The sequence below is a fragment of the Dinoponera quadriceps genome, unplaced genomic scaffold (assembly GCF_001313825.1).
Source record: "Dinoponera quadriceps isolate SergipeBrazil2010 unplaced genomic scaffold, ASM131382v1 scaffold1846, whole genome shotgun sequence".
Lineage (NCBI taxonomy): Eukaryota > Metazoa > Arthropoda > Insecta > Hymenoptera > Formicidae > Dinoponera > Dinoponera quadriceps.
The window spans coordinates 1,880,195-1,890,687 of record NW_014556140.1 but is presented as its reverse complement, the minus strand read 5'-3'; the positions used below and the strand labels follow the sequence as shown (position 1 = coordinate 1,890,687).

General features: G+C 46.0%; 1 protein-coding gene across 1 annotated transcript in view; it reads left to right on the top strand.

Annotated features, from left to right (window-relative positions):
- Positions 1-10,493, top strand: part of LOC106746953 — a 180,425-nt gene that overhangs the window by 84,028 nt on the left and 85,904 nt on the right. The window contains exon 3 of the mRNA XM_014624137.1: positions 9,317-9,455. Coding sequence (XP_014479623.1) covers positions 9,317-9,455 — 139 coding nt within the window. The remainder of the gene's footprint in view (positions 1-9,316; positions 9,456-10,493) is intronic.

The following is a 10,493-nucleotide window of genomic DNA, read 5'->3' as shown; positions in this document are numbered from 1 at the left end:
GGGGGGGGGGGGGAGAGGGGAACGGGCGAAAGAGACTACGCGAGGTAATTTCGCATCCGTGAAAATGCAGCTCCTTAAATTTGCCTGATACATATATACGCGGACGCGCGGCTGCGTGTAGCGGCGGGCTCTCTATCGACCGCGGGGCGCGCGCCTCTTATCAGTCGGCTCTCGATTGTAAATCGGTCGAATCGAGGAACTATCCTTATGAGGTATCTAAGAATTTAAGATCGAGCCGGATCGCATTGCCGCGCTCTCGTACTTGCTCCACTTTGTTTTACGCCCGATATCGGATATCTCGGAATAACGCGGACTCTCCGTGACCCGTTGTTCTCCTCACCGGCCGTAATACAAGCGCGATTTTCGACGTCTGACGCTTATTGCGGGTTTATTTGCTTGTCTGAAACATCGGAACGCATACGTATCCGAAAATACGTGTGTTTTTATCGGGAAAAATGGCGAAAAACGCGGTGTGTTATTAGTGAATATGCGTACGCTCGTATATGTTGTTTGGGTCACGCCAGGCTTCTGATTAGCCGCTCGTTAAGTCATCGCATCGTTATTGACTAATTCCGCGGTATCGTCGGCTTTGAATTACCGTGCGATATTCGAGGGAGAATCGTCTAATCAAGGGCTCCAGCCGCGCCCCGACGTCTCGCTCTTATCACTTGTTCCACGGCAACGTCCTCCCGCCCGGAAAAATATCTTGCTTACTATTAATCTCCGGCATGCCGCGCTACATCTTTTCGCGAAATATATTGCGATCTCGCGAGGTTCGTTATTCCGCGCTGCAAAAGGGACATAATAAGTGCGCGAGAGATGTAATGTCCGACAGCCGTGGCGCGCGCGCGCGCGCGCGCGTTTGCACCTGTTTGCGATGTAACATACGTCATACATTTACAGACTTTCCTTTTGATATATATTCACCCGGGGTTCTTTCGATCCGCGTGTGTGAGATTCATTTGCGAGGAGGCGGTAAAAGCGAGCAAAAGAAACGCGCGCAAGTTAACATCCATGGCCGGCGCGTAAACGTCAGCCGGAGAATTATTTCGATTCGCTGAATGTAGTGTATAGGAGAGAGGGAGAGAGAGAGAGAGAAAGAGATGGAGGGGGTGAGGAAGAGTTGGAACAATTTTGACGTTTTATCTTCTAGCGTTTTGTTTTGCAAAATTTCGTAACAACAAAAATTAAGACCGATCTGTTTACTTGAGGGAAGTCCTCTCTTTTATTGTAAGTTAATATAAAATATGAATGAGCGATCTTAATAATTAAGAACGTAATAAAATAAATTATAAAGTCAAATATTACCCCGTACTACTTCCTTCATTTTCCCTATTTGAGAAAAGTGTGCCTTGATAAGTTCACTCGTTCTTTTTTCGGGACGTTTAATTTTATAAAACGCATGTGAAATACACCGATACGAGAGAGAAAAAGAGAGAGAGAAAGAGAGACGTTATATATTGCGGAGACCGTAAGAAAGAAAGAAGAAAAAAGAAGGGGAAGAAAAAGAACGAGAAAAAGAGAGAGAGAGAGAGAGAGAGCGATTCTTTTGTTCTCGCGTATAGTTCATTAGCTTCATTCCTTCCTCGAGACTCCGGGGCGAGCTTTACTTATTTTCGTACGTTCGAATGAAAAGGAAGTTCGGCTGCGTACAATTAAGAGCATTATCATCGTCCCCCGAGCCGAGTAGACGGGGAAGGGGAGGAGGCAATCGTTTACAATAAGCGAGATCACTTCCGGCGGCGTGATTCTCTCCTCATTACCATGGCAATTATTCTTGTCGCTTATTGTCCTTATTATCGTTGTCCAATTGGACGACACGACACGGGCCATTTCGGGGTGAAAATTACAGGCTCGCGAGGGATCGTTACCCGCACGGACGGGGTGGACGTGGGGTAGTTGGATAAGGAGGTCACGGAAAAGTAATGACTCGTCCGTGAGAATAAAGCCCACATAATTTTGCGTTTCTCAAATCCGCGCTCGCTACCGTCGGCCATTCGTTTAACGAAAAATAATGTCGGCGTCGGTGTCAGAAGTAGGTCGTCGCCGGGCGCGTTCTGATTCCTCTCTCCTTTCTCCCGCTGTCTCGGGTAACAATCACGATATTCGAGTCGGAAAGGGCGCCGTTCGTCATTCTTTGTGTTCGGCGTAACGACTTGAGCGAGCGGCCCTCGCACCACCGCTGGTCGACGCGATGGATTTAAATTCCGCGCGATTGTTGGAAAAGGGCTGTCGATTTTCGAGAAGTGCCCGGCCGACCACGCAGGCGCGCGCGCGCGCGCGATATTTTCCCGAAAACCGAGCGCATTCGTCATAATACAATTCAAATATTGAAGGGTCGCGCGACGAGTCCGCGTCGCGAAACTGTACTTTCGAATACGTCAAACGGGAATTAAAATTTCATCCGGGAGACACGCCCGAAACAGCCGACGCACAGTGGGATATTTTTGGCCTGAAAAGTTGCCCGAAAGACGATTTTCTCAAAATCATTTCTCCACCGTACAAATGACTGACCGAGATGATTAAGTAAATGCGGAAAAATGCAGCCGCCATGAATTTTCCGTCCGTGACAATATCAGACGGTCAGTTTAGTCGGAATTTGTATGTCGTTCGCGAATTTGTATTTCGTGCGCGCATTGGTTCTCGACGATTTTTTAAACGCGATGTTGCGAAAAGCGTTTTAAAGTAGTTGTGTTACGGAGTATCGTATTTTCAATGGCGCGTGTCGCTCATTTAGTATTTACCAAGCAAAATTACGTTCCTATACATTTATTTTGTTATTTAAATAGTGAATGTTAATTAAAAACGAAGTTAAGAGAGACACACACACACACACATACACAACACACGCGCACACACACAATATTACAATTTGAAAATATTATCCTTTATTGTTCTTTTTCACTCACTTCTTTTACTTTTGCAATCAGAAATTATTTTAGATCAAATGAATTGGCATTTTATACCGAAACCAACCATACATAATAAAGTCATATTTCGAAACACGAACAAATCGGGAAATGGGTGGAAAGACCTTCATACGCGCGCTATCCTACAGATTATCCGATTATCATCAATATGCAAGATATATAATCCTATGACATTTTAATATATAATAACAGCAATAATTACATGTTACAATTATATAATACACTGTTTGTTGACCATCAAAATATTTTTACGCCTTTATTTTTTTTCATAAAAACCGTACAAAACCTTTATGATGAGTATATATACCTAGTAATACATTTTATTATCGAAAAGCAACAGAGAGTAATTTTGGCCAACCTTTTGATACAAACACCCCCATTGTGCGACGCTTGATATTTCTTTTCCGCTCTCTCTCTCTCTCTCTCGTTATTTTTTTTTCTACGGACGACACGAGTAACACCGACTTCTGGCCCGACGGGGACGTGGAATTTTCTCGCGCGCGCAACGAATTCCCCACACGTTAAATTCCGAATTTTGCTAATTCCCGCATGCTACGACTTTGTCACTGTCGCGATAATAATACATGGCGTGTTCTTGCGCATCGCTCGCAAGAGTAATGCCGTACACGGTGACTCGTAACGGCGTTATTTGTTAACAAAATTATGCCGCGCACGCGTATCGTTTTGTCAGCAAACGGCGGTCTCCGTCGTTTTGAGGCGGCTGAATTACCGTAGCGAGCGAGCAAGAGAGAGAGAGAGAGAGAGATCGTTATACGGGAACACAAAAGCTGGGGCTGCATCCACGGGGGAGCGGTGGGCGAGGGGGAGCCTCCTGTGGGAGGGGGGTGCCGAGGCGACGCGGAAAGTAATGTCCTGTCCGTGAGAATAAAGCCCACTTAATTGCGTGTCGAGCACATAAGAACGTTTCTCAACTTCTCGCCGCTACAACGATCGTAAGTTACGCGGTAAGTAGCGTCGTCTGAATCTAGTGGGACTTAAGTAAGCTCGCGTGATCGGCCCGAAAACACGCGGGGCTCGCAAAAAATGCGCGCGTGGCATCGAGAGAGAGGGAGAGAGAGAGAGAGAGAGAGAACGCTCGAACGGGAAGCCGCTGACTTGTCAGTGGAAAAGAGATGGTATCTATCGGCAACTCGCTACCACGGAGTTACTGAAACTACGTATCTTCGCTCCGCATTGCCGTCGGTTCGTCTCGGGATTTGCATTTATATCGCGACCCCGAGAGTCGATGTATTAGACAGCCGCCGGGAGCGGACATGTTTTCTTTAGCGGGTAATCCCCCCTGCGGATTTATTCCCGTGTAAGTCGGCGGTAATAACAATAACAATCGGAACAATCAAATTCGCATTGAATCCCGAACGCGCCGATGAGCGTGCCCGCTGCGGGCGAACGTTTTCAGCGATGACGATAATGATGATGTTACTGTTATTATTACTACTTTCGATTCGCATGAAAATAAATTCGCAGGAATTACCCCGCGAAAATGAGCAGCGCCGGCCTAATCACCTTCCGCCGGCGTCGATTGTTCGCGGGGATGGAAGAGAGAAGAGAGAGAAGGAAGGGGTAAAAAAAGAAGGAAGAGATGGAAACGATTGCAAAACCATCGAAGCGCTCGCGATGTAACGCGAGAATTGCACCGTCCTCGATTTCACATCCCTTCACCGCGCTCAAAGACACGAAATATTCCGTCGGTGGTGACTCGTGGCGAGAGCTACGGTATCGCTGCGGTTATGGATTTCAATTTACCGGTCCCGGGTTAGATCGACACGCGTACCGTCGACGCTCACGATCGATTCTGTCCACTCGGTCGGTTCCTACCGAAACCAGCAATAACCGGGCATGAAGCATAAATATAAAATTTCAGGGCATTCCATTTCGCGGTGGTCGAAAAGCTCCCGCCTCCTCGCCTTTTCCGTTTTCCGCCTTCTCCATTCCACAGCTATTCTCCGCCATGGAAAATCTTTCGTCGTTGCCAGATTGCCCAAGAGAGAGAGAGAGAGAGAGAGAAAGCTCGCGTTCGCGTATCTCGATTTACCTTCCGCCGTGGTCGGAAGAAGCTTTGTTAACGCGACGTAAACACTTTTTAATTGCTCTCTAAAGCTATAACGCCGAACCGCAAAGCCGGGAGATTCCCACTTTTTCGCGCGTAACTCTTACGCCGTGCAAGGGACAGAGGGAAGCGTCCTCGAATGAAAGTTCCGAGGCTCGCCTCCAGACGGGGTAAGTGCTCGCAAAAAACGCGTTCAAAGTCGACGGTTCGCCTTCTCTCGGCGGGTATTTTATTGTCGCTCGTCAAGTTCGAGCTCTTGCTACGAGCCACATAACAAACATTTAATATCCCCCGTGATATATTTCAGGAGCGAGATTCGGCAGGACCTTTAACCGGAACAATTATTACTATTATCCGAAGAAGAACGCCAAAACCGACATACCATTTTGTTTTTCGGCTCTGAAGCCCCGTTGACGGTGTAAGATCAAAATTTATGTTTACATGGGTGCGAAGTAGGAACACTTCTCTATTAAAATATGCGATAACCTTTATGAAAATAACTATAGATTTCCTTGCAAATAACTGTCTTTTAAGATGTTCGAGATATTTGAGACGTTTGACGCTTCCAGAAACTGGGAGGCCCGAAACCGGCATATTTTCATGCACGAAAAATCAAATAGAAGCGCTGAAATTATATTATTTTGCACATTTATTATAAATCCTTAAATTTATGTTATAACAACTTGCAAACAAAAATTGCCACTTCAGCTCCAACTTCTATACACAGTGGACGAAGCTCACGTACTATCGGGCAAAGTTCAGCATTTTACAATCGAGGAACACGGATATGTCGGTTTACCGTAACTATATCAGTTTCGATGTCTCTACTTTATTAATGTCATCATCGCGAGCGACCGATAAAACGTTATCAAAACGACGAAGAGGCTAACCTCGGCGGGAATCGACAGAAGAGATTCACGTTAATACGCTCGGCACTCCAGACCTGAGCTCGTGTTATCCCTTCATTTTTTCCAACCACGATTCGCCCTCCCAGCTATTCTTCTCCATCTCCTCTCTCTCTCTCTCTCTCTCTCTTTCTCCCTTTCGAAGATCCTCCATCATGGTAGACGACTGGTGCGAACCGTGATTACGGGTTTCGAGTCTCGCCCGCGGATTTTACGACCCCATTGCGAGTCACACCCCTCGCGGGCCTCGCGGAACCTCGCGTCGCATTCCCAACCTTCCGAAGTTCCTTCTCTCCTCTCTCTCTCTCTCGCTCACTCACTCATTCCCCTTTTTCGACCCACCACCCACTCGAGCCCGAAAGTCGGGAGGAGCGGAGGCAACGCGCGGCATACGAACCGCGTGGAAATAAATAAATGCCCGGGGTGGCCGCCGACGGTGGAGCAACGATAGAGGGGATGAATGCGTGAGAGAGAGAGAGAGAGAGAGGGGGGGGTTGAGAGGGGTGGCTGACGAATATCAGGGCCGTAGCTGCGAACACCGCACCGTCGTATCGATCCTTTCCCTCGCCGAACGCACCTGCACCGATCGTCCCCGAGTGTGCTCGATGATTTGTATCCTTTCCCTCAGCCTTCTTTTTTTCGCGTAAGCGCGCGCGCGCGTTCGATCCGATCCTCCTTCAATTTTGCAATTACTCTACGTTTGTCGGAGGTGAGACTCGAGATAATGGCGAAGGATGAGTTGATTCTACATTGATTCTACGCGACGGGATCGACGGAACAATTTAGAGAGAAACGCAATCTCCGTGTCTCTCCGCTTTTACCTGAACGGAGGAGAGACGCGCTACGTTCGTCCAAATAATTCGCAACGAAGCGTCTCGCGAGCTTAACATGTTGACGAATGGTATTGGCGCGCGCAAAGTACTAGGAGAATATCTTGGAAGAAAGGCGGCGGCCGCTCAGACGGGAATTCACTCGCGCCTTTTGTTATTGCAAACACCCAGTCAAAATTTGCGTTAGCAGCGGAGCTTCGAAGGGGTCGCTATTTACCCCACAGTCGGTAACCCAACATTTAACCGCCTCTCCTTCCCTCCCTCTAACTCTCGCTCTCACTCTCTCTCCCTCTTTCCCTCCATAAAGAGATAAAAAAAACTCACTCCAATTAGACGAATCAACACCGTGAGTCAACTTCGGGAAACGATAACAGTCTTGCCCCATTACAGGCTTTCGCTAAAATTCCCTTTGTTATTACCCCGGCAAATCCCTACGAAAATATTTCTCCGTGTTAAATTACTTTCGCGACGCGCGTCAAGTCCCGGCCGTTTATCCCTCCTCTTAATTACGTCTCGCTAACCGCCTAATTAAGTGCGTTGAATTGATGTCGCGATTATGCGTGCCGCCGTGAAACGCGATATTTAATTCTTTTCGTTGTATTCTTATTTGATCCCCGCGCCGTTCGAAAATACGGAGAGAGAGAGAGAGAGAGAGAGGACGCGACGCGCAGCGCGCATCCAGCGTGCATGCGAACATTACATTAACAAGCGGACGAATGAATTATTGACAAAATTCACCGCCGCTAATTAATGCGCGACGTAAATCAGAATTACGAGACTATTAGTTTAAGCGGTTTCGGGTTTACCGTCGCGCACGCGCACCGTAATATAAAGGAAACCCGAGCGGAGTTATACATCTGATATTAAACGAGGAATACTTCTGCGGCCGGTGCCGCGATGAAACGTGAAATTAATCGGTGACGCGCGAATCGCATCGAGCACGCGCAGTGCGCGATCGCGGTGTCGTATCGGAGAGGCCGGACAAAGACGTTACGCGATACGCCAAGAAACGGCGCGATAATTGAGCAACGGCGGCCACATGGCGGAAATTCATAATCGTGGAATTTCAACCGGAATTATCTCGACCTGGAGCCAACGTTCTCCGCCGTACGAGAACGGCCGTAAAGTATATAAAATCGCCATGAATACTAATTATTCAATCAGTTTGCTCATTTAAGTTTACATATAATCGCCGTAATAGGATATAATTTATTAAGCGCGCGATATAACGCGTTTGCCCGCACACGTTGCCGCTAATCATAGAGAGAAAGAGAGAGAGAGAGAGAGAGAGAGAGAGTAAGGCTAATGATAGAAAATTCACCGCGCACCCCGCGTCCGAAAAGGAATTTTGTGACGCGTTCCATTCGCTGGAGGAACAATGAAAAAATTCGTCCGCGCGGGAGAAAGAGGAAAAAATCGTAAAAATACGTCCGTCATTTCTACCGTGTAATTTTCACCATCATGTTTGGATCAAACGTCCTTCCCGTATCGGGCGCGCGCGCGCGCGTCTGTTCCCGCGCGCTCGTTTCTCGAAAATGGATTCCTATACTGCAACCTATCCCCCCGCCCTTCACCGAGTTCAAAAATACACCCCGTCGTTCCCTTTTGCTCCTCTCGTTTTCAGTCGGTGGACCCCACGCACAGGGAAACGAACGAGGCACGAGGGACTCCTCCGGATTTCGATTATCGTCGATAACTCGGCTGGATGTATCCCTTCCATACTAGCAGTAGTTTCCGGAAATTCGCCTCACCCTCGGGATTATCCCGCCCCGGGAATTCCTATCTCGCCACCGACGTTGCGTTCTCTCCGATTCCTGTCTCTCTCTTCCTCTCTCTCTCTCTCTCTCTCTCTCACTATTTCTCTATCTATCTCTCTCTCTCTCTCTCTATCTCTGTCTCTCGCATCCCTACGCCGAATATGCTCCTTCTCTTTTATTCTTATCCTTTCACCCTTGTCTTCGGATCCACGTTCGATTTGTCCTGAATTACTTCATTGGGTTCATATTACGCACCTCCGTTCTTTGCTCGCGGCGGAAAAAAGGAAAGCGAATCAAAAACGTATGTTTACACGTATACTTGTTCAAGATTTATGTTTTGGCGAGAATTTTAATAATGAACGTAATCGCTACTGCACAGAGAAGAAGATTTCTGTGGATTTAATAAAATTTCTTTAATTGAAACGAATTTGACTCTTGAAATAGAGCGAACAAATGAACGTTTAATTCAACGAACAGAATTATTTGATTTCTCAAGCAATAAAAAAAAATATATATATATATCTTTAGTCAAATAACTTATAGCATTAAAAGACAATAGCCTGTATAGTGCTACATTAAAAAAAATATCTATATATTATAAAAATTCAAGTCGTGAAACAACCTAAGATCGGGAATCAAAAAGTTCGTACGTGTGATTAAAATAAAGTTTCGAGAATTACTTACATTGAACGTAAATACTTAATAATCATTAAATATTAATTTAATATTTCGACGCAAAAAATACGTATAGCGCGGAACGCTAAAAACGCGTGTTTCATTTGACGCGCAACATGTTCTCACACAGATCTGCTTCTTGTCGTTTCAGAATGCTCGTTCCCAGCGAGGTGGGAAGGCACGTGGTTCCAAAGTGGCGTGAGGCAGTCGATAGTGATATCCAAGAACGAGTTATCCAGCAAGGGCAGGTGCTTGCACAACGAAGGCGACAAGTTTCTTTTAGTAGATCAGTAAGTAATTTGATAGTCACGCTTTTTACCATTTTACGAGCGAATTCAGCACGCGACGACGCGCTTACAAAGAAGTATCGCGAATATACTGTATTTCAACTACGATATTACTTCCTCATCTTTAGTTTCTATTAAATATTTTGCCGTGATTAATTTTCTCCTATCGGAGCTCGAGTTTAGCTTCGAGCAAATATAGTGGGCCAAATTTAACTTTCAAAAATCGAGAATCAATAAGTCAAATGAGATAAGCCTATTATCGTAAAAAAAAAAAAAAAAAATAGTGCGAAATAAATCAATACTTAATTGCTTTGAGATTGGAATATATATTTGCAAATTTCGACCATCATTTGGGCCATTATCAATGCTAAATAACAACGTAAACTTACGACATACAAAGAGCTTTTTACCCTCAAAAAGGCAAAAATTCACGGATATTTGTGTGTCTTTTTTTTTACGTAGCTTCGAACGAGTCGCATCGTAATAAATAATCAGGCAATGGAGAATTAATACGTTTCCGATCGAATATTGGTCTCTTCAGATATCGCAACGAAGTTAAAAAAAGAAAGGGGAAACAAAACGGGGCGCTATGTCCATGGGTAGTATTTATTGATGCCATATTTATTTTAACCTCTTTGTGCGCCGCAAACAATTGCGGCGAGACAATTTTTACCCCGGAAATCCCTGTAGTGCTACATGTAGGATTCAGATAACATGTACCGTATCCATGTATCCAGCCGATCAAAGCCTTAGTTACTAAAGCTAATATGGCGGGATCGCTCGACCGAATAACCCGTATCCTCTTTCTATCTCGGCCGGCGGTTTATTCAATTTCGCGGAATTGCTGATATTGTTAAAAAACAAGGGGGGGGAGGGGGGGAAAGGAGGCGTATGCGGCGGTAAACTTCGGAAAAACCTTCTCGCGGTATTTCTCGCAGGGGATTTGCCTGTGCGAGGCGAAGCGGGAAAATAAATCCAAGTCGAAGAGCGCGCGCGCGTATCGCGATTTTTCAATTTATCACATCTAATTTCAAGCGAGCG